The 27,628-nt window shown below is 37.8% G+C and overlaps 2 protein-coding genes across 9 annotated transcripts; one reads left to right on the plus strand and one right to left on the minus strand.

The window, feature by feature from the left end:
- Positions 1-13,822, minus strand: mak (male germ cell-associated kinase). Of its 8 annotated transcripts, none has more exons than XM_047349463.1 (16): positions 13,676-13,822; positions 11,190-11,552; positions 9,575-9,629; positions 9,171-9,292; positions 8,701-8,780; positions 6,308-6,440; positions 5,989-6,160; positions 5,085-5,252; positions 4,712-4,960; positions 4,424-4,632; positions 4,143-4,282; positions 2,712-2,858; positions 2,262-2,348; positions 1,418-1,537; positions 1,172-1,270; positions 1-668 (listed from the first exon to the last, which is right to left on the minus strand). In XM_047349463.1, exons 2-16 carry the CDS (start codon positions 11,288-11,290, stop codon positions 508-510), a joined length of 2,043 nt encoding a protein of 680 aa, XP_047205419.1. In that variant the 5' UTR covers positions 11,291-11,552; positions 13,676-13,822; the 3' UTR covers positions 1-507. The 8 variants fall into 8 exon arrangements, with proteins under 8 accessions (XP_047205419.1, XP_047205418.1, XP_047205421.1 ...); XM_047349462.1 differs by lacking the exon at positions 8,701-8,780 and adding an exon at positions 7,242-7,324 and having other exon boundaries at positions 13,676-13,821; XM_047349465.1 differs by lacking the exons at positions 2,262-2,348; positions 8,701-8,780 and adding an exon at positions 7,242-7,324 and having other exon boundaries at positions 13,676-13,821.
- Positions 13,823-15,983: 2,161 nt separating this feature from the next.
- On the plus strand, positions 15,984-24,769 carry plcxd2 (phosphatidylinositol-specific phospholipase C, X domain containing 2). Its single transcript, XM_047349194.1, has 8 exons — positions 15,984-16,492; positions 16,764-16,900; positions 17,031-17,150; positions 18,960-19,013; positions 19,100-19,255; positions 20,208-20,318; positions 20,972-21,102; positions 22,105-24,769. The coding sequence occupies exons 1-8, from the start codon at positions 16,390-16,392 to the stop codon at positions 22,301-22,303; spliced, it is 1,011 nt and encodes a 336-aa protein (XP_047205150.1). The 5' UTR covers positions 15,984-16,389; the 3' UTR covers positions 22,304-24,769.
- The last annotated feature ends 2,859 nt before the right edge of the window (positions 24,770-27,628 follow it).

A 27,628-nucleotide genomic window follows, 5' to 3' on the forward strand; every position in this document is an offset into this window, starting at 1 on the left:
TACATTTTGAACTTCTATATGTTTATTAGTATAAAATATTTACAAAATGTTTATTTTTTCATTGCATGATACAAAGAGTCCAGGAGTTGCTTTACAATATCAACATTATCATTCTTAACTGTTACCTAAAATCCAAAGAATGAAACTGGGAAGTTCGCTTCACAGATTTCTGAAACGATTATTTACAACAAAATAAAAAGTTTAAAAAAGGTACTCTCTCGCCCCATTCAAACCCTACTTAGAATCCGTAACCATTAACAGTTGGACTGGCTCCCACTAGATCCCAGAAGAATACTTTGATATTGTCTAGCAGACAGTAGCAGTCTTGGCAAACACGTACAACCATAGGAAAAAGACGTCACTTAAAAAGCTGGTCGGTTTACCACATCTTGGGGTAAAAATATACATCCTTTTGTTGAAAGAGATGCTCAGGATCTACATTTGCTATCAAAGATGCGGACGCAAAACCAAGTACAGCGAAGAGTTTTTGTGCCCTGCTTCCTTGCATTATCGGTTTCCGCCGTACTTAGATGTCCAGTCCACCCTGCCGTGGACTGGCGGCACTGCAGGAGCTCTGCTCAGCAGATTACCAGACGTTTTCCCCAATGCTATAAAGCTGCTGTCCTTAACCTGAGTCCTGTCGGCCCGCCGCTTCCAGCCCTCCAAATCTGAAAGGACACGTCAGTCAGTTGTGTTTCTACTTCTGATTTACAACAAGCAACACACACAGCAAGTTAGATTATTACTGGAAGGGATGTTTACTTTAGTAACTTAATTCACTAGGTAAAACACAGGATCGATTATTTACACACAGATTGGTGTTTTCAGGCCTAACATTTCTGTTCATTATGATGATTTTCCACTTGCAGGTAATGAAATCGCAACATCTAAGATTAGAATATTACATCCGACCAAAAAAAACATTAACACAGAAGTGTGGGTTTAATGAAAAGTATTTGTAATACCTGCTGGAAAGGTTATTTTGAAACAGTACTTCTAATCTGACAAACCAGCCTCATCTGAAAGCATATTCTAATTTATTGAAAATTACTTTTTTATTAAAGAGTATGTAAAATAAAAAATGGAAGTTTGCTACTAAAATATTCAAATGAATTAATCACAGCCAATAAATGAAAACAAAACCCATCAGAATCAGCTACAAAATGAGTACCTTCATTAGTTTCACTCAGTGAAGAGTTGGGAATGGGCTTGAGTTTTGCACATTTTGTCTTTTTTTTATGATCAGGAGAAGAATTAGAAGAAAGATGGACTAAAGTAAAGAAATAAGAGAAGAAGTTTGAATAAGTATGTTTTGACAGAAATCTTTGAAGTAATAGAATGGAAAAAGAGTACGGTGACACAAGTTTAAGTAGTGTGAAAAGATTTATCTCTGACAAACAGAAGGTGAAACTCTTACTTGAGTGCTGGCCAGCCAAAGGGGCAAGCTGAATTCTCTGTCCCACCGTGCCAACCTCTTTCTTCTGGAAAGAAGGGATGTAACCACTGGAAAGGTTGTATTTGGTGCTCACAAAGTTCCCTTTAAGAGACAAAGGACACGCTTTAAGAGTGTGTATTTTGTGTGAGATTGATTAATACAATATCTATTAGCCTAAACTAGAACAGCAAAAGTAGTGACATATAAAAAAAAAACACTTGCAGCATCTAGAATCCATATAAGAAGCATTGTATTATAATGAATACAACTTGATGTGGTAAGTTTGCCAGCTGTTTTTATTCCAGGAAGTCTCAATTTGAATGACGGAGTTTGGATTTGCCACCATGCTGGCTGTTAGTCATACTTTCCCTCAAGCTGTTCAATATACCATAAACGAGGCGAAGCCTGTGAGCTAGTTCAGTCAGTTAACTCAAGATATGCTACTGGAGGTCTATGTATGCTGCTGAACCTCCAGCTAGACTCTGGATTTCACCCGCTGCTCCTGCCTGCTTGCCTGCCTTCCATTGCTGTCAACGTCTGCTAGGTTCTCTTGCCCCTCCTGACATGCAGAAGAGATGTTTAGGGGGACAGAGATGCACTCGTTGCTCTGTGGCATGTTGAGCAGCATGGCCATGGAGGGATGAGATCTGAGCCTACAAGCCAAACTCAAACTTATACTATACTGGCTAATAAAGCTCTGTTAACACTATAGCTGTCTGACTGAATTACATAAAGCATATGTTTACTCAATTAAGCCTTTGAGCAAAGTGCGTCTGCATTTCTAAAACAACCAAAATGTTGAAGTGAAGTTATTCGACTGAAGTACCTTTTGACAGATCAATTTTCTCCAGTTTTCTTTCTTTCATAACAGTTTTCTCTGGAGTGCTCTCCACCGATTTAGTGCCATTCTCTTCTAATCTCACAGCAAAATAGAGTTGGAGAAGAAAGAAATGCAGTATGGAAAAAAAGAGGAAAACATTTAGGAGAACAAGATTGTAGAAGAAATAATAGTAAAGCAAAGAGGGAATGAAAACTGAAGAGCAGGGTGGGTACAGCAAGGGGTCATTTAAGGAGCTCTTGATCTTTAACAGTCAGACTCAATCTCATAAATACATAATGAAAGGAAAACACAAGGTGAAAGAAAGTCGGGCGAAGTAAGAGGGTAGATATTGTCTGACCGCCCACAGTACAGATGATTTCTAGATGCTTTATGCCTCTAAAGCTGTGAGCTTTACAGCTTCTAAACATCCGGAGCCCTGAACCCAAAGCTCGTTACCTGCGTTGGCTCTGGTGACGGCTAATCCTCCTCCAATAGAGCAGATGGGTTTATTTACAGTGTTTGAGGAGTTCTCCCAAAGGCCCCGCAATGTCATTCCACCCAACTCCTTCTCTCCAGAGGAAGTCTGATTCCTGCCAATTAAACCTTAAAAGAAAAAACATCCACATAACAATGGAGCTAACAAATGATATGAAATTATGAAAATCTGGGTTGTCATGAATTTTACTGTCATTGGAAGCCTTACTTAGGAACAATGCTAACAAAAAAAAAAAAGCTCCTGAATAAATTTTCACCAGAAGGAAAGAATTACTTTAGTTTCTGCAATTTACAACATAAAGGAAAAGGCTTATCCATGGTCAAAAGTACCAATATCCAGTAAATACCGAACTGTTAAAAAGTATTGCCTTGTTTACAGATTTCTACTGTTTTAGCTTTCTTCTCAAACGTTAACGTTTCGAATAATAAATCAAATTTATATTAAACAAAGATTAATGTAAAATGCAGTTTTCAAATGCTAAAAACCAACCCGTGCCTATGTGAAAATCTTAATTGCCTCATAAAGCTAATTGCTGATTGAGCCAACCTTGGCAGCAACAGCTGCAATGAAGCATTTGCAACATCAAGCAGAGTTTTTTACATCACTGTGGAGTAATTTTGGCCCCCTCTTTCTGCTGAATTATTTATACTTCATACCAGAGGGTTTTCAAGCATAAACAGCCTGTTTAGGATCATGCCACAGTAACCCAATCGTATTTAACCCCAGACTTTAACTAGGCCTCTCCAAAACCTTTATTTTCTGGGGGGTTTTTAAACATTTGGAGGAGGACTTGCTGGTGTGCTTCAGATCATTGTTCTGGGACATAACCTATCAGTGCTTAAACCTGAAAGGTCACAAACTGATAGCCGGACATTCTCCTTTGGGATTTTCTGCTGAAGAGAACAATAAATACTTAAAAACTATATATAATTATATTAATGTGTCAATAATTTATGAAATACACAAAGAATTAATTGTCAAAACATTTATAATCACTTCAGGTTTTCATGTTTGGTATTTTCTGTGCTACAGTTTATCATTAAATAATTTGAATTTTCATTATGGCTTGTGCAGCACAGCAACTCAACAGTGACCAATCACCTTATCTATAGCAATAATAATCTCATCAGCTGTTGTTTGGAAAGGATGAAAGTTCAAATGAATTCATGAGATCCTTGACTATAAAATAATTAAATAAAAGAAATACTTACATATGTTTTTAACATATCATACAAAGTGTGATTAATAATTTTCATGTTTAATTATGTACTTATTAAATTATCTAAACAATTCAGTAATTATTGATAAATGTATGTATTTATGTATTGTATCAATCAGATAAATATTTAATATGTTTTTAATGAATTGTGTCACTTTTGACTCTGTCTTACCTGGTAAGTAACGGGACTGGGTAAGATAGTGCTGCCGTGCTGCTGATCCAGGGAGATTAGAATCCGTTGGGCCAACTTTAACATTGTTGGGTATTTTTGTAACTGAGCTGAATGAATATAGAGGTTTCTGCTCCTTGGGCCTGCAAGCAAGTTCAAATTTAATAAAGTAATTGCTTTTGTTTTTAGTAAAAAAAAAAAAAAAATGCCTTCCTACAATCCTATGAACCATACAACAACGCCACACGGGTGAAGTTTGTCACATAAGGTATTACAGCACTTACTGTGAGCAGTGCTCTTTAGAGCTCCTGTCCTCCTCTGCAGTCCCAAGGCTAGGCTTCTTGGAATTGGAGGCAGCGGTTTCCGATTGGTCGGATTCATCCCAGCTGTCTGATGTCTTGGAAACTGCCTGTCCCCAGCGACGACGACCACTCTTCAGCAGCCCCATCCCGCTGCCTCCTAAAGCATTTTCGCTGCCCATTGATGCCACCTTCTGAAAAATAAACACTATCATGATGGGATCAATACATTCCACACACTTCATTTAGAATAAAAAGGCTGAAGCTACTCACTGCGTGGCTGACACCTCCTGTTTTATTGTCAACCTGAGGAAGTGGGATCTGCTGAAGAGGCTGATGCTGTTGATAGTTTCTAGAGGAGGATGTGGAAGCTTTGGACTCTGCCGACGACTGCTGGGGATCTGTCTTTGAATCAGAGAACTGCTTCTGAACCATTGGCCGAGTCTGGACCTTCTTAACCTCTTGGCTCTGAGGACGAGGCCCCAACACCTGACCTACTTGGAAATAAGGGTACCTCAAGGTCTTGCCAAGGAGAGGAATGAAAAGGACAGAATATGTAAAGCTCTCATTCCAAATACAAAAATAAAAAGCATGTACAATGGACATGCTTAAGACTTTACTTCAGAAATGTGGCTTTGCTGCTCACCTGTACAGCAGTGGGCCTCTTTTTGGGGTCCCATTGCAGCATGTCCTGCATCAGTGCAATAGCCTCCTTGCTGGCATTTGGAATAAGGGTCTTCAGGTTGGTCGGCACACATTGGGGGAAGCGAAAATTCATAGCAGATGCTAGTTGGAACCCCTCTGGCCAATCCAACTAATTGTAAAAAAAAATCAAATCATCTCGTGTGCAAAAAAACATGCCCGTATCAGGTTATACCTTTAAAAGAGCATTTATCAGTTTTGTTACATTAATATAACAAAAACTCTGTCATCTGTTACTTCCTGTGACCCCTTATTTCAAAGGAAGACAAAGAGCAAAGTTTTTTAGGGTGTAATTGACAAATGATATTAGAACATATATTCCACTTATGTCAGCAGGTGCAGGAGCTATCTACTTACATATCCTGTAAATTAAAATTGGCCTTTAAAATGAGAGGAAACACAAGATAGAAATAGCTGTAGCAGGAGGAATCTTCTAACCCAAAAAGACATGTCTACTGTCTTTTCTGTCCATCTTTGATCACATTTTGTCAAAAATAATTTGGTGGCATTTCTGTAAAGAGTTGTTGTAAAGATTGCTTTTTGTTTAATCCAGTTTAAGGCTTTAGAGTGAGCCATCGTTTTTCCAACATACTTCCATGTCTTTGTGGCTGTATTGATTGAGGTGACACTGTGGGTTATCCTGCAATACCTCCTGAGGACTTATAACTAATCTATCTCCAACACACCTTTCACCACAGTAAATGAAACAGTTCACCTGGTCTATTGGTAAAAAAATATATCTGATTTATGTTCTAAGAACTATTAAAAGCCACATGGTTAAATTATTTTAATTAAAACCTGGCTTAAGGTCAATCGCCTCGACCTCTTTCATTCCAAGATCTTCTCACCTTTTTAACTGTGCCCAGGACTTGGCAGATCTTAAAGATCTCATCCACTTCACTATTTCCAGGAAAAAGAGGTCTAAGGGTGTAGAGTTCAGCCATGATGCAGCCCACAGCCCATAGATCAATAGGAGAGCTGTAGGTGGATGACCTTAGCAACACCTCAGGAGCTCGGTACCTTGATGCAGAGCAAAAATAAATTAATGTAAAAGTTGATTTGAAGCAGCATAAAATCATCTCAGCATAAACTTTACAAAGAACAAACTGCTGGTACATTATAGACCTTATATTTTTCTACGAGCATGACGTTTAGTGGTTTTTTTACCATCTTGTTGATACGTAATCCGTGTAAGGAGGTTTGGAGCGGATCTCTCTGGCCAGTCCAAAGTCTGCTATTTTCACCAGCTCTGGACCCATGCACAGCAGATTCTCAGGTTTCATGTCTCGATGGAAGAAACCTGGAAAAATCATTACAACTTAAGAGCTTATAACCAGACAGCAAGATGATGATGAAAAAATAACAGGAAATATGTAGAATCAACTCTCTGATTGGTTTAAAATCTAAAATTTTAATTGTATATTATTCACAGCATCACTATATTGTCATGCTTATATTACCTAGATTTATGGCATGTCAGATGGTATATTATATTTATATTATATTATTATATATTTATTTTATAAACCAAATCGGAAACATATATTTTCACGTTTTGGACCAAAAATGGTCATCTTGTGCTGACCTTAAAACACATCCTCTACAGTCTTTTGGGGTTAACCAGCTTACTGATGGACTCTATTCAGTCATAATCAAACATTAGCCCAATTTTGTTTTAGACTGAATGGGTTAATATATGTCGAGTTTAGAAGTGCAGCAGCAAATATTTAATTTACTACAAATTCCCCATGAAATGTGAGTTCAGCAGGTTGCATCATGTGGGGAAACTGAAAAAAGTCTCCCATATTCAAATAATAAAAATCACATGTTTGTAAATGAATCAAACGTAACCAAAGGGGTCAAGGTGTTTAATGGCCTGAAAAACTATATTTTGCTCCATGTCTCTATAGAATTTATTTGAAAGAAAGCAGGAGCATACCTAGTGGCTATAAATAATAATGCAAACATATTTGCATATGCAATACATTCCTACCCATGGGTCACAGTGACAAGATTGTTTATATGAAATATATCAAACCTAAAAAGCAAAGGTTATGTGACTTTGTCTAAAAGAGAAAAATGAAAAAGTAACGCTCCTTACCGTGCTTATGCACAAAAGCCAACCCAGACAGCACTTGAAACATGATGTTCCTAATTTCATTCTCTGTGAACATCTTATTCTCTCTAACAACACACCAAAGAGAAAAAGACAGAAGAAAAGATACAAGGGAAATCAAAGAATGTTAAGAAAAGAGAAGTCTGGAAAGGCACATGCATTTTGGATGGAGGATGCATGGATGTTTACACTGCAATAGTATTCATACCCCTTGTTGGACATTTTATCACTTTACAACCACAAACTTTAATGTATTTCATTGGGATTTTCTGTCATGTATTTACATAAAGCAGTGCACACTTCTGAAGTGCATACTTCTGAATGATATATGGTTTTACACAAGAGTGTTTAGCCCGCTTAAGTCAATACTTTGTTGAAGCAATTTTTGTTAGAGCTGCAGGTCTTTTGGGGGTTTGTCTCCACCAACTTTGCACATTTAGACACTGATTATAAAACAGCTAAAACTCAGCCAAACGTAAAGATCAACATCTATGTCCAAGTTTTGCAACAGATTCTCAACCAGATTTAGGTCAGGACTTTGACTGGGCCACTCTATATATTATACCTTTTATATAAACCAATCCGTTGTAAGCCTGGCTATGTATTTACAGACATTTTCATGCTGGAAGGTGAACCTAATTCACCACCTCTAACATATTTTCTATCAGGACACTCATATATTTAGCACCATCCTTCTTCCCATCAACTCTCACCATTTTTCCTTTCTCTGCTGAAGGGAAGCATCCCTATGGTGTTATGCTGCTACCATCATGTTTTAACATTAGGACGGTGGGTACAGGGTGTTCTGCAGATGTAGTTTTTCCACAAAACAACTTGAATGAAAGTCAAAAACTTAAGTTTGGTCTCATCTGACCAGAGCTTCTTCTACATGTTCTCTGTCTCCAGCATCGGTCATGGCAAACAGCAGGTAGGGCTTACTTTCAACCATGGTCTTTTTCTTAAAATTCTTCCATTAAAGAAACACTGATTTGTGGAGGGGCATGAATACTTTTAGCTAGCTCTGCAGATGTGTCTGTATTTAAAAATGGATTGAAATTTTAAAATGGATGCTTTTGTATGTTTTTTTTTTTTTTGCTATTTGTGATGCTTCTGATCTACATATAGTTAAAAATAATGCTTAATGATAAAAGTAGGGGCATCCACACATCCTTTCATCACATTCAAACAACACAGACCAAAGAGTTAGACAAATGTTCCCATCGAGACAGTTATGGAGGGTTCACATACTACAAGAATTTTCAGGATTTTAAACAATCCAGCTATTAGTCTTCGGAGAATCATTTCGTGCAGCATCACAGTTTTCTTTTGGTATTTTGATTAGAAATAATGCCAATACTTTCACATTAAACATGTGTTACTAAATCTTGCAGAATGAAACCGCTCTCACAGATCGGGAAGCATGAACCCAGCACGGTACACCTACCATGCTTGTGAATAAATGACAGGCCTTGCAAAATCTGAAAGCTTATGTTTCTTATCACTGACTCAGGAAACAATTTTCTTCTGTAAACATAAAATTGATATTTTATTTTGAGGGGCAGGAAGACAACATTTTCATGACATAAAGCCTTCTTGTAGAGCAACATTTAGCTACTATTCTTATTGACTGTACAACCCTAGAAGCAGATTTACTTTTCAATGTTTCCATTTGACGGAAAAGACCCAGGTGTGCTCTGCAGGTAAACACCAATGCCTCTAGAGATGGTCATAAAAGTACTAAAATAAGAAGACCATTCCACTAAGTTATTTAAAATATACAACAAACAACCGACAGTAACATATCTACAACATTTTAATGGATGTTTTGTGATCCAGATGTTTGTGATGTTGTCGTAATATCACTGTAGGACACCATACTGCTAAACATCTGCACACCGACTGTGGTCTTCTTACCTGTCCTTCATCAGCTGATACAGGTTTTCTTTCATGTACTCGAAAACAAAGTAGAGGTGATCATTCTCTCTGATTACCTCCTTCAGTTTCACCACATTCGCATGGTTCAGCTTCTTCAAAGACTGTAGTGAGAGACAAAGTGGAAGACAAGAAACATGCGTATGTACATTAACTACAAGATTTACAAATGGACATCCTTCGGTTAGGTGAAGGCGCCATTCTTAGCAGACTTCAGTGTTGAACGGCACACTGATACTGAAGTTGCTGTCAAACTGATTCAGTTTCCAGCCCCGATACCGGCAGGTGTTTAAGTGCGTTGCCTTTCCTACGTCACAAAGCAGCCTAGTTGAATTCATTGGCTTTCAGTGATGCCAGGATATGGTAATAAATATGGCCATCCATACCTTGACTTCCCTTAGATTCATACATTCATCCCATGAGTAGAACTTTCTCTTCATCCTAGGAAAGACAAGAAAGAAAAACGAGCATGTGATCCGCAGATATGCAATAAAAAGAGATGTCCAACTGCAGGCCACATCAATTATCATGAATACACAAAATAGTACTATTACTATCTTTACAGTAACAGTGCAATGTCTTTTGTGTGACTATAAATAATTCAGTCCTTTTTGACATGTCTTAAATTGCAGCTTGCATTATTGCAGGAGCAAAGCTTCAAGGGTGCAAGATTTCACAGTTACTGTTCTTGCTGTGAAACACTACTTTTTCTCACTTAAACTTAAGCAATTAATGTGTCTGTCAGTTTTATTATAATACATATTGCCACTGGCCAGCTGGCACTTGGTTAGCCTCTCAAATCAACAACATCACTCCCTCCCTCGGGAATTACATACATTTATGTTAAAGAGTGAGCACATGTCCTTGTCTCCTCTTCTACTTTACAATATCAGGAACCTGACACGCCCCCCCCCCCCCATCTACTTTCACTGCCTTTCACCATCACCACATGTATTATCTTGCATGGTAACCAAACGGTCAACGTGTGGACCCATCTCCCAGGTTTCACGTCTATTATTAAACACTACGGGCATGTGTCACACACAAACCAATATAGGTTGCTGGTTTGTTTCCACTACTGTTAGCAAGAAACCTGAAATTGACAAATCCTATAGTTTTATTTTACATCTGGTAACGATGCCTGCGTGATAACATCAAGGGTCAAACCATTCCTACAGCTTGAAGTATTTTTATTTCAATTCAGTTCAATTTATTTATACAATTCACAGCACGTCTCAAGGCAATTCAATCGAACCATGCAGATTTCAAGTCGGGTACGTACATTCCAATTGATTCTAATTATCAAACAGTGAAGTCAAATTCAGTTTATTATTCAAACTGGTTAAAAAGTTTTTCTATCTAAGGAAACCCAGCAGATTGCTCAGGTTGTATGGAAATTACAGTGAAGTAGCAATGGCCTTCCCCCCCCCTGCTGCTGCACACTGCTGGCCAGCTGGCCTAAAGAAGCCTCTTACACTTTCCTCTTGCTGACAGGAAAGGCAAATTCAGCTGTTTAGAAATATTTCTGGTCTTGAAAAACGTGGATATTCATGGTGTAGAAACAAAAGGAGGGCCATCCCATTACTCTTTTTAAGCAACACTGATTTAAAATAACAGTTAAGCTATAAGTGAAATGTCAGCAAAGCAACCTAGATGTCAGACATTTTTTACTCTATTAAAGAGCTTAAGGACAAAAAATTATAATTTTCTACGCACATAAAATAACATCAAGACCAAAATAAAAATAATCAATTCACAGATAACATCATAACTGAAATAATCAATGTTATTTTAGCATCAAACATGTTATACATTCAATCAATGCGATTATTTTAGCAGCTAAAATAATTGGTAGAAAAATTGCTACTCACCAACAGTGAACATGTCATATTAATATTTGGTCTAAATATTATTCTATCTTCAGAACATGTACAATAGATAACTATAGTGATTAACAAGAAAGAAAAACAGTAAACAAAAAAACAAACTTTAACTCCTTACCTCTTAATAGCTACAAGTTCTCCAGACTCGTTGCTTCTTCCCATCAGCACGCTGCCGTAGGTGCCATCACCTAGCTGCTTCAGGGTTGTGTAGCGATTCATCTCCTCTTAAAATGGTTTCATCAGGTTCTTGATTCTCCTTATGTGTTAGATCAGCAGCTCTATTTCTACAGTCAATTCCCTTTCCTGTTCTGTTCAACTGACGTAATGTTTGGTCTGACCTCCAAAAGATTTCAGTTGTTCTTCAACTGAAAATGTTTCACATCTACCGAGTCCGGGGTTTAAAGATCATCTTGCAGTCCCTGGTCCATGATTACAAAGGTTGTATCTTGGGGATGTAGTTAAGTTTGTAGCAAAGAGGCATCTGAAAAGCATCAAAGAGAAATTGATCAGATAGTCGTCAGTTCCAAATGTATTAACATTCACGCAGTCAGCTTCTCAGAAATCTGAATTGTAAGAGAGGTAGGACAAAGATGATGCTCCGATCACTTCCTGTTTTTTTGCCTGAATGAGGAGGATCAGGTGTGTGCAGCACTTTAGTCTTGTAGGAAGCTGTGACACAAACACCCCAGGGTGATGACACAAGCTGCCCTGGACGGATTAATCCACAGGAGATATAAATAGGTTGTTACATCACCAACTTGCTTACCGGTATCCACAGCGTTTCTCAAGCTCCCTGCCTGGCAATAGGATTTGAAATGACGCCACAGGGCATTCTGATCAAACCGTTAGGCTGTTCAGGTAAATCACTCCCCCTGAGGGTTCCTTCAAAATTACAGGGACAACAACTACAGAGTCCTTACATCATATGTCCTGTAGTTTGCAGCACAATGCTAGAAATTGATGTTACTTTAGTGTATCTGTGAATGTAAACATGTTTTTTTTAAAACAAAAGTTACCAATAACACTCTAAATATGAAAATATTACAACCTAAGTAGCAGAAATGGGCTACTCTGAGAATCCCATAGTTTGAGAACCTTCAGCATTTTCAAGTTTACAGCGTCGGTCCAAAAAATGTAAACAAAAGGTGTTACATGATCTAGTTGCTCTACCTAAAACTGAAGTAGATAGCTGCTGAAAATACATATTGATTCTTACAGTTATAATTACGTTATCTATACCATTTATGTATTATTTTGATTTTGATTCATAGAGTTCATAGCAAGAGCAAAAACAGAATAAATGCTAAACTCAGTGGTGGTTTTCAAGTGCAGATTGGGAAGAATATTTGCCTTCTGCTTTTTATTATGTCACGCAGGAAACATAATCAGTGGTAAAGCTGAACATTTTTAAACTAAATTATCTTGTATTAGAGATATTTGATCAAAATGTGATTTACCAGATATAAATCAACCAAAAATTAAACGTTTATCTTGGCTAAAATAATCAGGCATGCTGCGGGATAAGCCTGCCACATTTAGATTTTTTTCAGAAACTTTGTCAAGCTTTCTCTAAGGAAAGACAGTGACAGCATTTGGATGTTATGGGACAATAAATATTGCATGCATGCAAAAAGCCCTGAGCTATTTATGATCAGTTTTCCAAGGCAATAAAGAAAACGGTCATAGTTTCATTATTTTATAAAAATACACATATACATTTAATTGTTGACCATATAACAAAGTAATTTGAAGGTAAATGATTGTCAAAAAAGTGCATTTTTGTTTATTGTGGGTTTGTTTTGGGGGGAGAAACAGTGTGTAATCTACACTGTGGGAGTTTCTGGTGGTATGGATTTGATTTGTATTTGTGAGCTATTCTCACAATACTTCAGTCAAATAGGAGTAAATAGAAGGAAAAGCAGTGACGTGAAAGCAAAGAGAAGCTCAACGATATATATTAACATCACTAAAATTAAGAATAAGGTATATCTAAAATTGGCCTAATTTTAAAACTCCTGTCAATATTATACAGTGACTCATCTGTAAAACAAAACACAACTTTTCCACCCCAGTAATGAAATGCATCTTTCTTCTAAGTTATAGAGCTACTTTCTTAAAAAAACAAATACCAGCTCTATAGCCAAGTCACACTGAGACAACGAGCAGCTAAAGGAGAATAAAGACCAGAGGTCTGCTGGCCTGCAATCTGCTGGGGAGGGATTTAAAAGGAATTAAGATGTACCAAGGTCACATGACATTAGGAAGCTAATCAAGGTCAATTACACTCAGACACTAACCTGCAAGCATAAGGGAAAAGTGCATCTGATCAAAACCACTTCATGTGATAATATATAACCATCTAACATAAACAAGACTATTTTCATACCATAACATTGTTTATCAGAACTTATTCAGCAGTTATACAAATAAACTGGTCTTATTTAGACAGTTTTGTTAGGCAACAATACATAAATAATGGGAAGCGCTGTTTAATACCACTGTGTGTCTAAATTAGGTCCTGGTACGTCAGCTTTTAACAGTTCACTTTCTCCCATTCATATCAGTTTGTCTGCCTCTAGTTTCTCCTCTGTGTTTTAAACTCACCAGTTAGGGCTGTCGGCTCCTTTCCTCGGCCGTTGTCTGGCCCCGCTGATAGCTCCTGATAAACTGGACGGAGTATCTGTAGCACAGTTCTCACGATAAACTGCGTGCGTGTGAGCGCGACCTCTCTCCATGGAAACTTACACACAAACGCGACCCGATTGTTTCACCACTACGTGACAAGAGGCGCATGCGGCCGCACTGTTTTGTGGGGAATGTTGTCCTTCTTGGAAGGACTTTTGAACTTACCGCTTGTTAAACGTCAGTCAGTCATTTTCTACCGCTTATTCCATAGTGGGTCGCGGGGGAGCTGGTGCCTCTCTCCAGCAGTCTATGGGCAAGAGGCGGGGTACATTCTGGACAGGTCACCAGTCCATCGCAGGGCAACACACAAACAACCATGCACACACTCATTCATACACCTAAGGGCAATTTAGAGTGACCAATTAACCTAACAGGCATGTCTTTGGACTGTGGGAGGAAGCCGGAGTACCCGGTGAGAACCCACGCATGCACGGGGAGAACATGCAAACTTCAAGCAGAAAGACCCCCGGCCGGGAATCGAACCCAGGACCTCCTTGTTGCTGCAAGGCAACAGTGCTACCAACTGCACAAACGTGTAAAAGAGAAATTAGTAATTACGTTTATATTTAATGTGTATTTTTTTAAATCTGACGTAGATTTATATTTCAGCCAATACGTTAAAAGTTAAAATCATTAACAAGATTTAGCCCTATTTTTTTTTTTTAATTGGCGTACTTTCTTTGCCGAAAACAGTTGAATAAACCAAGACGTGACAGCTTGGACACGTATTGAATCGTTTCCCTTGTTTTCCAGAGCACTAAATACACTAATGCTCTGGATTAGGAAAAATGGACAGAGTAAGAGGTCTTCTTTTCATCGACTGTCTAAACAGAGCAGCAGTAAAGATATTGTACCAATAGATGGCGCTACATAATCTCTTTTAGGCTTCCAGGTGAACTACCAACACTGCGAGATCTTTAATCAATTGGCCTTTTTAATACATTTTAAACCATATATATCAAACTTTCTTGGCCTATTTAACAAGGAATGTTCTAGCTTTTAATTACTTTATTTATCATTTTATTGACCGTAGGGCTGGTGTTCTACAATTTGTGACCTAAAAGAAGGAAATTGGCTTGTAAAATGTATGATTTTGTACGGCATTTGTATTGAATTTATTTTCCTCAAATAAATTCCAGTGCAGCCCTTTCCCACCAGAGGGCACCTTATTAGAGAACAAAGATCACATGTGTAACTTAATCTCAGTGGTTAGTAATCATTGAACACACAGCATCATGAAGACCAATAAAGACAGCAGACAGTTGTGGAATTGGTTAAAGTAGGTTTAAACTATGACACAATATCCTAAGCTACAAACACTTATCAGAGCACCAATTCATTTAAAACCTGGAAACTGGAATAGTATGGTAGATCCTACGAAGATCCAACATAAATGGACATGCTGGACAAGAAGAACTTTTTTCAACGCAGCCACCATGGCTCCAGTCCTCAAGGCTACCTGCAACTTTTCGATGCACCTTTTCTCTAGTAAACCTGGATCAAATGAAGGACTCTTTACCAGACCACTGCAGAGCTGAATTTCATACTGATGAGAGAATTCAGCCATTTAAATCAGGTCTGTTAGAGCAGGGAGTATGTACATTTATTGGTTAGGAGGTTAAAAAAAAAAAAAAAAATTACAGTTATTTTAGCGTTTTATTTGGAAAAATGCATTTTAGAAAATGGGGCCCGTGGGTACTTTTTTACGATTTTGGCCCGCTTGGCGTAATGTCTGGTTACCTCTGGTTTAAATGAAATTATATTCTTGTTTTAGAATTACCCAGTCAAAGTAAAGGTTTAAATCCAATCATGATTCTCCAGAAAAATGAATTTCCTCAAAGAATTTACTCTTTCAACAATACAAATACATGGCACATTTTAAGATTTTATATATTTTTTTAACAACTTTCAAAACAATGTATAATTTTCCTGCACAATCATGAACTCCCTGCTATTGCTCCATCACATAAAACCCCAATAGATCAAGAAGGATGGTCACATTTGCAAGGCGTTTTATCTAAAGTGAGTTTGCTTGATTTTGCAGAAACGTCTGGCTTGTAGCTTTAAGATATTTGATGATGAAGAGAAGACAATCATGAAAGGTTAGTTGTGTCATTCTACATCAACTCTGTGGCCGCCCTAATCTGATCCATATTATCAGATTAGTACTTTATGCGCGGTCATCTAAACGATCTACACATCAGCATTTGCTGGACGACATGAAAATCTGAAACAATTTTCTCACCTCCTGCTGTTTTTTTGCGTGTCTGTGCTTCTCATGTATGATTCTAGCAAACACACACAACAGATTAAGCTCAGAATTACCAGGATGGGCGGGGAAGAGGCTGTAACAAGTGGAAATTCACTTAAGAGGATTATTGTGGTTGTTAGTTCCCTCCCGATCTTCTCAAGGATGCCAGGCAATGCCGGCCGGAATGGAATCACAAGCAAACTAATGGTTTTCTTTATGAGTTTTTTAGATACTAAAGTGAAAGAAACGAGTGGCAACATTCCAGGATGATCTGCTGTGGCTATTACCTGTTCGGAGCGCAAGGTGATCCGTTCGCAGGCATGCTTCTGTACCAGAGAGCCGTTTCCTGACCGGTTCCTTGGCTGGCATCCTGCTGAGGGACATGAGGACCAGACCTGCTGGAATCGGAAAAGTTAATGCTGACTGGATGGGTTCGCTTCCCTCCAAACTCAGTGCCATGCCTCTGAAGTACCTCGCCGTACCAGGTGAGCAGAAAGATTGTGAGATAAAGCAGTGCAATGTGAAGAGATGGAACATTAGGCAATAGAGTTGAGCATATATAGGGTGAACGATGAGACGAACAGTCAAGCTGTTGGTCCTTTCAGGGTTTTGTAATGATGGTCCAGAATTGCCAAAACCTCCAAGTCAAGCATTTGTTCAGAGTTGTATTGTTTTTATCCTGTTTACACACAAGTGTAGCTTTTCTCGCTTCATCTTTGGTGATTTAGTATCAACAAGTGTCACACCTTGTTCCAGGTTCTCATGACTCCTTCACCTTCTGGGTGGATGTGCATGCCCCAGTGGGCCCTGATCAGAAGGCTTATGTAAAGTACCTGGCCACTATGTTCAGTGTGTTAGCCAAGAAAGTCATGGTGAAGTGGTCAATGACACAGGTACTACTCTCAAAATGCAGAAATCATCCAGTCAACATTCATGTAACAATCTGAAGGTCTGTGCATATGACTTACATCTGCGTATGAATTCACAGCTGCTTGTATCATATAATGTGATCTTCATTCGCAGAACCTGACATTTCGGGAGCAATTAGATGCAGGAATCCGTTATTTTGATCTCAGGGTATCTTCTAAACCTAGTGAACCAGGAAGTGAGATCTATTTCATCCATGGTCTCTTTGGACACAAGGTGAGTAAAGAAATGTGCCGACACTACCTTGTCATAATTGTTACTCTAATGCTTGTCTCCTTAGTCAAATGCATTACCAATTTCTACTTGATTTGTTTTTTCGGAATATGTTTTTGATATATTATATTTTGAAATATATTTTTGAAATATATTTCAGACTACAGTCCTAAAAATTATGGCTAAATGTTGCACTATTTTTCAGTTTGTTGCAACACTTTTGGCAACAGTAACTGTTTTCTTCCAGTGACCCGGATCAAAGGGTGAACTTAGCCGTCCGTACACAGCTCTTGTCTGAAATGGGTCATTGCAACTGTTCCCAATTCAAATCTGTAATAATATTTTATTCATTTATACTGAAGCACATCGTGAATTTTACTCTCACCCACTACGTTTAGTAGGTGAACCAGCTTGTTTACACAAATTGTAAATGCATTAATTATATGTCAGGAAATTCATCGAGCATCAGAATGAGGAAGAAAGGGGATTTAAATGGCTATGAGCGTACTGTTGTCGTTAGTGCCAATAAGGCTGCACTGAGGATTTCAGAACCTGATGATCTACAGGGATTTTCACAGATAATCATCTCTCCAGTCCAAAGAGAATGGTTTAAAAAAGAGAAAATATTCAGTGAGCAGCAATTAAGAGGACAAAAATGTATTGTTGATCTCAGAGGTAATATGAGAATGAACAGACCAGGCTGAGATGACAGACAGGCAACAGAAGCCAGGGTAGGCTGTAAACTATCTCTAAATTGGACCTTGACTCACTATCTACTGCATCTGAAGACCACCTAGAAGATTAGAAAATATGAGTTTGGATGTCAGCTGCAACATTCTGTTGGATGCAAAGTAAATGTAAACAACATGAAACCATCCTGCCTTGTACCAACCGTTCACTATGGTTCTGGTGGTGCAATGGTGTAGGGGATATTTTCTTGTTAGACTTTAGGCCTCTAAGTGGGCAAAGTTTAAACAACACAGCTTGCCTTAATATAGTTGCTGACCAGTCCAAGTATTTTTAACCACCATCTACCAGTATTTTGATGGTTACTTCCACCAGGATATTGTACCAAGTCCCAAAGCTCAAACCATCTCAAACTGGTCTCTTTAAAACAATGACCTCCCTGTTTCTGAGTGATCTCTCCAATCATTGGATCTCAATCCATCAGAGGCACCTTCGGGCTTTGGTAGAACTGGATATTAACTGGATATTAATAGATCATGGATGTGCAGTCATCAGATCTGGAGCAACTGCATGATGCTACTATGTCCAATGTGGACCAAAATCTCTGAGGAATATGTCTGATCATTTTTTGAATCTGTAATTAAGCCAAATAGGGGGTCCAACTTAGTAATAGAAAGGTGTATCTAATAAAGTGGCCAGGGAATGAATATGATATTTTAGCCCTAATCATCACAGACAGTGGGGAGGGCTAAACTCTGCTTTAGATGTCAACATGACTGACCAAAAGACTGACCTGTTCAGGTTAAGCAATCAAGATGTCAACAAGTGTAAATAAATACAAAAAAAGACCTTTTTAATATATTACATTAAACATTTCCTAAAATAATTTATTGCAGAATTGTTTAGTGAGGTATTTATAAAGTTAAAACATTTAAATTATTATGGATACATTTATCATTTTTCTATAAAGTCATGTTTGAATTTTGACATGTACAAAAAGTTTGGTACAGATTCACTTCTTTATTTAAATGTTTAAAACTGACCAAACAAATATTTTTTCCATTAGTAACAGACCTTTTGTTTTATGCATCAACTAATCATCAACTTGTCTACCTGTCTGTAAAGGTGAGGGATGGCCTGTTAGAAATTAACTCCTTCTTAGGCAGACACAAGAAAGAGGTAAGAATCACACTCATCAGTATTTTTACAAGTTTTATAACACAGATAGATTTTTAGATGACTAACTGATTCCATTTTGGGTTAAGGTTGTGTTTTTGGACTTCAACCATTACTATGCAATGGATGCAGAGCACCACGTGTACCTCATCCATATGCTCCAGCAAGTGTTTGGCAGTAAGCTGTGCAGCAACTGTGCAGTGGAGAACATCACCCTGAACTTCCTGTGGGAAAAGAAATACCAGGTGGGATCACAATGTTGTCGTGGAACATTTCACCAGGAATATTTTTTATCCCCTCAAAAAGCACTGCAACATGTTTATTCCTTTTTTGAAAATATATATTGCAACGTGCGTTTACTGCACGTAAAACAAAACCGGCATGTAGGTGTGCATGTGGTGAACAGATCAATGAATGTCAGGTAATCCCCCGCCGCCTCTGACACTGCTGAGAAGGAATTAGAGGTGAGTATCATCCCATTAACACTTGTTCCGCCGCGCAACCTGACTTTCACTTTTCTCAGACTTTAACTTTAGGCTTATTCATCTCTGTTTGACTTAAACCTTCCATTTCCAGTAACTATTATTGTAGACCCTTAGATTGTTGTGTCTGCAATAACCCTACTGAGCGTATCCAGGGCTTTGCACATACAAATCCATACATATTACTATCAACCCTCTTCCTGCCATCCTAATCTTTTGCTGACTTACTTGGCAAAGATACCAGAGATAGTGGAGGGCACAGGTAAGGGACAGAATGAGTAAAGGTGGAGCTATACTTGTAATACCTCCATTGGGCAGCATTTCTCTTTGTTGTGTTTGTCAAATTCAAGACACTTTCAATCTCCTGCATCTCATGTTTTTTCCACCACTTGTGCAGATGAAAAATACACCAGCTGAATGAGTGCTTCGTGATTAAATGTTTTTAAAAAATACATTATGGATTTCCATGATGAGTAGGGTGCAAGTGAGCAGAGAATGCTAGTTATGCCTAAATTGTTAAATTAGGGTTATTAGACATTTAGTTAAGACAGATGAAGAAAAGCTAGGACTGAATTCAGACATCTTACATGAAAAAACTAAAAAGGTAAATGAAAGTACAAATACCTTATGAATTATAATATTTTCATTTGCTTGTGTTTTTCTGTATTCTTTACCATTTGATCTAAAAATAGTTTATTTTTCTGCCTCTTTACAGGTCATTGTGTTCTACCATCATCCTTCAGCACAAGGTATCCCAGTCATGTGGCCAGGCAATAAAATCCCTGCTCCTTGGGCAAACACCACAGAGCCCAACAAGCTTATACAGGTAGGACAACAACACAAACTCTTGCTTTGCTCCATTGCCCCCCACGTTAGGGTGATATAACTGTACAAACACAATTCTTTGTGTAAAAGAAAACATCAGGATAACAATCTGTTGGTGGAAAAAGGAAAACCACTCTTACAGGAGAATAAGAGCCCTGAGCTCACAAACGATTTAACCAGGGAATGGTGAAATGAGAGTAAAGGTTATGTTTAGAAATGAGAAGTCAAAGTCCAGAACTAATCTAAAGAGATGTCATAGACAAACCTGAAATGAGAGGTTCTTCTGAATATATCGGATTTTCCTCTGTATAATATGTCTCATTTTGTTCATTGAGAATTACTTCTAATTTCTGGACTTAAAGCTTGTGTTTTGAATGTGGTAAATTAAATCTAAGAATGAGATAATTTTTTATAACTTGTTTACACTAAAATCAGAACAATTAGCCTCTTTTCGTCTTCATTGTGCCTTCGCAACTACACTGTTTTCTTTTCTTGCTGCATGCCTCCTTGCCTCGAAAAATTCTTACTCTACTTCCCTAAAATAAGCCTTTGTTGCCAACGTTTGCAGCACATCCTTGCATAACCACGCAAGCAACATTCATAAACTCATTCTCTTTCAAAACGTTTTTATTATTTCATTCAACTTTCTCTTAGTTCCTGGAAACTACATTAAAAGAAAGAAACAAACAGGGATCCTTCCATGTCACCCAGGCCATCCTCACTCCTACGGTCAACACTGTGGCCAAGGGTTTGGTCTGGGGGCTGCGTGATTACCTGGTAGAAAGGTAGGTGTCATGATTTAGAGGATTATTACTGTCTGAGGGCTTCTTTGGGTTGTGTTAGGTTTCGTGGTCGGGTTATTCTTCTAAACCTGACACATATTAACAAATTATATTAACCAGACACATTTATGTGAGTATTTTTTTGGTCTGGCATAAAGTCTTATCTTTGCACACTGTAATCTTGTATCAAGTCATAAGTATATTTGTCTATGCATATGTTATAATACAAGGTACAGAGATTTAAGCATTTGCACATGTGAGAACTCTAAAAATAGATCTCAGGTTTCCTCGTGAAACCTTATTTTTGCTCATACTCATTTTCCAGGAATCTACATCCTCTAGCCTTTGCTTCCAGCTGAAACTACAACCAAAATCCTAACCCAGAGAAAATACTCCTCATACCTTCAGATAAAAGAAAGGACCAGCACATATTTTTTAGGGATATCAACCCAAATGGACTAGATGGAGACAGGAGGGGGTCTAATTTTGAACTTCTAAGGAAATAGGATTGCGTACCATGAGCAGATAAACACATAAGCTTCCAGGTTTTGTCCTGTGAGGCTCACACTGGGAAAAATATTTGGGTGTTTAAAGTGATACAGCCACTGCAAGCCTATCTCTGAATTTGTGTGCCTGGTAGGAATGAAAAAAGAAGGAATGCAGAGGAGTGACTCCAAGGCATCAGTGGTTGGAGCTGTAACTCACTGACAGACAGATACTCCCTTTTACTTTTTTTCTCTTTAGATTACTTTTCTATCACATTATTATATATTTCAGTAAACCAACAGCAGTTTTAAATAAAGTTAGAAATGCAAATAACTGACCAGATTAGAGTTTTACAGTACAGTGGATATTACTATAATTTGTCAAGCACAAGTAACCTGAGCATGGTTGAATTAAGAAATTAGGTTATTGCTAGTTTCAAATTAAAGCAACTTTGGCACAGAAAAAAATTGCTTTAACATTGTTTTCTTTAAAAAGGTGCCTCTACTTTTGTCAATCTAGAAACCTGCCAGTCATAATGTCTTGGGTCCAGACTCAACGGCCAGGGAAGGATGGAGTCAACATCATCACTTCTGACTTTGTGGAGCTCACTGACTTTGCCAACATTGTGATTAAACTCAACAACGTGCTGCTGTCAGAGTCGGAATGCAAAACCAAGATGACACATGTCCCATGTTTGAACAAAGGTTGGAAGGCGTAGTTTATTCATCTTGTTTGAATAAAATTGCATTACTAATGCACATGACCTTATTGAATTTTAGCAGGATTTTCATATGGTTCACAGTCAGCTCTTCTGCTACAGATCTTCAGTTTCTAAACAAATGATTCAAGTTAAATGCCAGGTTTACTGTCATTTTTAAGCCTTTAAATATTCCTGGAACTCTTCAGTTTTAGCTGCAGCCAATTCTTTTAGCCTAAATATTTTAAATACAGCAAAGAGGAGTTTGGGAAAGTAAGGATCAGTTCAGGGAAAACTGAGAGTGGTGTGAGAGAGTGATGACTCTATTTCTTGCAAGATGCGACAAATATTGCCACTATGAATATAAACTTCTACACAGATCAGCCATTTCACCAGTACTCTACCTGTTACCAGTGTTATAATAATCATAGAACAGAAACATATAAACATCTGACATCTTCATACGTTAATTATCAAAATGGTATGTGAGATATATCATATAAAACAGATGCATTGGCACAGCATTAACAAACTTGTCCAGCTATAATAAAACAAAGTACATCCTTGTTTCATTTCTTTGGTTTTACTAGTTATAGTAAAATCGATCTAGTCCATATAAGGTTCTAAAATTATGTAAGCTGACCCCAAGTTAACAATGCATCCAACAATCTCCACCAAGTCTGTTTATTAAACAGAAACAAGGCTAAAATTAAAAAGGCACATGTGAAAAAATACCGCAATTAAAAGTAACTGTTTCTGTACGACAACATCAGTCCGGTATCATTTTGGAGAAAACTGTCAACTTTCTATGTGCAACATTGCTACATTTCTGGCATAGAATAGTTTCCGCCAAACTTTAGTAGTGGAGTGATAGGAGGAGCTTCTGCTTACGCAATGACAGCAAGGTGACCAGATTCTGGGGCTGCAAAACAAGCTTAAGTTATCACTAGTCCACCATCATGCTTAAAAGCTGGTGTAAGGTGTTTGATTTGATAAATTTGCTGGGACATCCAGACTTGGAAACTTTGGCAGCTGATGTTAGATATTTTCCACTTGTGAATAATATTTCTCATAATACAATGCAAACTGCTAAAAGTGCCCGGCTTTAATACAGCTGGTCAAACTTGTTGATGATCCGTCAATTAAGTGAATTTCATCAGCAGCACCTGATTGTTACTTACCCTCCTAAATTCTAAAAAAGCTGCAAAGGAGGACTTATAAAGCATTTCTATTTAGGCTTTGTATGTATTTATTTATTTTAAAAAATGTTAAACCTGTTGATTGTGTCTGTTTAAAGATTACAAAAAGTTGAACCTAGTAATAACCACGTTGTAAATATACCTAAATACCAAAACCCCTACCACTGAAAAAGGGGTGCACTTCAGTAAAAGGTAATGAAAAGCCTAGTTTGGCTTTTTAATAATGAACTTTCTCAGCAATGCTGCTTTTAGTTAATTTTTTATTTATAGGTTTGGGCTAGGAGCCTACTGGGGCAGCTGTGTCTCAACATGAATTGCATTTAACAAGAGCTATAGACGGCGACACCTTAAGGGCATCAATTCTAAAAGGCTAAATATGTGTGGAACCTTTGCCACAATCCCCACAAAACATATGCACCCATTCAAATAAACAGCTATACATTTTTAGTGTTATAGTTTGTTGGGTTTGATGCAGAAATAGAAGCAGTCTCTATTCAGAGGAATGCTGGGAAAATCTTGAGTAACCTAAATATATAGCCATTAAATAATATATAAATCAAGGTATGCATGCTAACTGTAGAAACAGTGTTAACTGTATACTTGCATCTGTCTTAGAGTTGTCTGCATCAGTATGTGTTCCTATTTGTGTATGTGTTTGTGCCTTGCAGGCTTAGTGTTTACTATGCATGCCATAGACAGCAGTGCTCTGAATTTCTGGAGTTTTATAGTTAGAAAAGGGGGGAAATGGGGAGCAAGATAGCAAAGAGTCTCTAATGTGGCAGAAATTATTTATATATGGAACAAGTGTGTGACAGAAGGGGAAGAATTCAAGTTGACCAAAGTTAAATATCTGAATGAAGCTTTATCCTCAGCAGCAGTGGCATCTAAAAGAGGACTATGATGATTTTGTTTTCATATCTGCTTTGCCACTTCTCTTCACACCATAAGCTCACTTGTGCGAAACGGCCTGCTTCTGTCAAGGCCACATTGTTGACACTGTTCAGTGTGGTCACCGAGCACTATGAGGTCCATGATCACACTGAGACACAACCAGAGGCACTTTAATTGTGGAGTAATTACAAATACCATGGCAGACAAGTGGGAGAGCAGCAGCTGCAGCAGCAGCAGCAACAAACTAAACTGAAAGCATTCCTCTGTTGTTTAGATTGGTCCCCTCTCATTCTCCCTGTGTCCTACTTCACTGTATTCCAGCTGGCTTCCAGGGCTTCAAAGGAGAGAATGACAACGAAGGCAAGATCTGTATGTTTTTAATAAATAATAAGACTTGTTTGTGTGTGAACTTATTTACTTGTCTGAGTTCTGTTAGTTTGCTGTTGTTTCTACTCAAAGTAGAGATTGTTGTCACATTGCCCTTTTTGCATTGCATGTCTGCTGTGTTTGGCATTTATTTCCAACCACGTCTCATATCTCTCTCAATGAATCCAGAACTTCAGTCTCGTCCAGCTCTGCAGCACATTTCCAAACAGTCCAGTACAAACATCTTGCTTTGCATAAATCCTCAGCAGAGGTCTTTGTGACCAAACATGGTCGCAATTTTGCTATTAGCATTTCAGTGGCAGGATTATTGTCACAGTTAGTTTCATGGTTTGTATGTGTTGAGAAGAGGAAACTGTGGTAGGAAAACCATCCTTAAACATGTCTCCCAGTTGGGTCTAAAGGTTTAACATTAAACAGATCAGTAAACGTGGCATCAACTCATTTAACGCCTACTATTTCCGTTACATGCCTTAAAATACTGGAGTTAACCGGGTTATTAACATCTGTTACACACAAAATTGTCAGTATTCCCTGACAGACTATAGTGACTGGGAGATTTATACATCTGTAAAAACAGCTCATGGTGTATTTTATGGCTATCTTTCCTCTAAATGAATTAAAGGTGAGTAAAGACAGACTAGGGCTGAATAAATCACGTGAAGAGGCTGCAAATTTTAGAAAATATGCCTTACTTTAACTGTGAGTTACAGTCAGTAAGTTTTACAGAACTATTTACTCTGACTTTATTTTGTAAAAGCATCGTGACTGAATATTTCCTCCCCATCATAAGATTTTACAGAAGGAGTTCCCCTGTACTAAACAAAAATATCAAGCTATGAAAAACAGAGTCTGAGTTAATACACTATCTTGCCGCTTGGTAACTGTAACTGTAAACAAACCATTCATATGATGTTCTTAAAACAGGGAATTGGTTAATTATTTGTTTTAGTTATGCATTTCTTTCAGAATTATGGAGATAAATGACCATATTATACTCAAATCTCAAGTTATTTTACTCAATGGAATATTATTATGCGAACATTTTGTGTGACACTCGCATTGTTCTTATATTGGTTCTGATACCCATTTATGACCAAAATAACTCTAGATGATATCATGCTGTTATACATTATTTAATTGAGTCACATAACCACATTTCCCTACTGCAGACTATTGTAAAAATTGATGCATAGTGGGTGTGGAACGTCCCCAGTAGATGGCACCAAGGATGCGATTTAGGTTTAGTGTACTGGTACTGGTACTGGTACCGTGTCATCTAGCAAAATCTGGTGACTGCCGACTCTCACTCTTCTGAAGTGAGATTCAGGCTTTTCCTTTTTCAAGTAAATCATTAAGTTTTCTTGACTAAAACCCATTTTGTAGTTGTTTATTTTTAATAATTAGATGCAAATGACATCCCACTTTTTAATATTGAACCCATCCATCTGGTCTAGTGTCTTCAAAACCCTAAAAAATTAAAGGCATTTGGATGTGAATGTTCATAGGAAGTCACAATGTGTAAAAAATGTACTGAATGAAATGGACACCTATGAATGGTTTCCCCTAACATAGGGAGACAATGTCCTTCCCAAAAAGGTCTAGATTTCCTGCACAACCTTTTGGAAACACATGGGAACAGTGGAATTTCTTTTAGAAATGCCATCAGTTACCGTGAGACTCACTTAAACCCACAGCCTTTGGGATGATGTCACTGGGAAACTCTTGATAGCGCTCATTTCTAGCCCATTAAGATGTGATTGTGTAAAGCGTTCTGGAAACACTCGGCGAGACAGAATGTTAAAAGGAACTGAAAGAAAGGTTCTGGTGGTAATAATCTGGTAACAGTTTGCTTCGTATCTTTCTCTTTGCATAAGTCTTCAAGCTTGTCTCAGTAAATAAAGCATAAGGCAGTTTCAAATAAATAAGCAATTGCACACAAATAAGTTTGATTCTGTAAGTCCAAAACCTTTCTGAGACCTTGTTTTGGCCATGTAATGCACTCATGCATCATGTAGTGCTAAAGAAGAGGAGTGAAGAAAGTAGAGAAGAACTTTTTCTTCTCGTTCATACATGAAGGGATCCATGAGAGCCACGTTAACTGCACATCACTTATTTCGGATGTGTTTGCAGAGTGTGTCTTTTCTTGCAGGCAAACCTTTCTTGAACTGACATTTTTACAGCAACACTTTTGTTTTACCACAAAAACACCTTTTGTATTGCACAACAGTTGATGTGTGAGCACAGCAGAAATCAAGTTCTTCATGCCTCAAAGTTGGTTTCAGTTACAACTACACATAAATCTTCCCTTTTGTTCAAAGCAGCTGCTTTTATGAAATGACAGCAAAAGAAGAAAAGATTGCCAAACAAAACAACGTATGAGGATTGATGTCATGTACTTGTTCCTCAGAAAGATGCATAACTGGACGTGTGGTTGAGAGCTTTTTTCAATTGCTCACATAACACGTGCAAAAACCAACCTACACCATTTGACACTTCTCCAGGCAAGCATTACATAGAGGGATATACTGAGTCTCTGTAAACTTGATGATTGAACATGCTTCATTAACTGAATCTCTTTGTTTTTGTCCTGAGAAGCATGCCTTTATTTGCACCTTTGCGCACAAAATTACACCTTCAAACGTTTAACTTGGCTACTTCTAAGGAAATCTATTCTTGAATTTCAAGTAGTGCTTAATAAAAAAAGAGTTATTTTTTTATAAATTGATACTGTTGTGCAATTCCCAGGTCTAAGTATAAAACCATTAATCCATACATTACAAATATCCAATCTTCTACCGTTTACTGAAGGACTGTGGCCTATAGCTTCTCTTGTTACAGCCTTGGGTCATTCTGCAAGGTCTGACATTTA

The sequence above is a fragment of the Girardinichthys multiradiatus genome, chromosome 21 (assembly GCF_021462225.1).
Source record: "Girardinichthys multiradiatus isolate DD_20200921_A chromosome 21, DD_fGirMul_XY1, whole genome shotgun sequence".
Lineage (NCBI taxonomy): Eukaryota > Metazoa > Chordata > Actinopteri > Cyprinodontiformes > Goodeidae > Girardinichthys > Girardinichthys multiradiatus.

Excerpts from the sequence above, each read along its gene's own strand:
- mak (XM_047349462.1), bottom strand. The coding sequence starts at position 11,290 with ATGAATCGCTACACAACCCTGAAGCAGCTAGGTGATGGCACCTACGGC. Across the intron at positions 7,325-9,170 it reads TATCAGCTGATGAAGGACAG|AGAGAATAAGATGTTCACAG; the intron begins GTAAGAAGACCA and ends GTGTGTTGTTAG. Across the intron at positions 2,859-4,142 it reads CCAGTCCCGTTACTTACCAG|GTTTAATTGGCAGGAATCAG; the intron begins GTAAGACAGAGT and ends TTTTCTTTTAAG.
- plcxd2 (XM_047349194.1), top strand. The coding sequence starts at position 16,390 with ATGAGGACCAGACCTGCTGGAATCGGAAAAGTTAATGCTGACTGGATG. Across the intron at positions 16,901-17,030 it reads TGAAGTGGTCAATGACACAG|AACCTGACATTTCGGGAGCA; the intron begins GTACTACTCTCA and ends CTTCATTCGCAG. Across the intron at positions 20,319-20,971 it reads AGCCCAACAAGCTTATACAG|TTCCTGGAAACTACATTAAA; the intron begins GTAGGACAACAA and ends ACTTTCTCTTAG.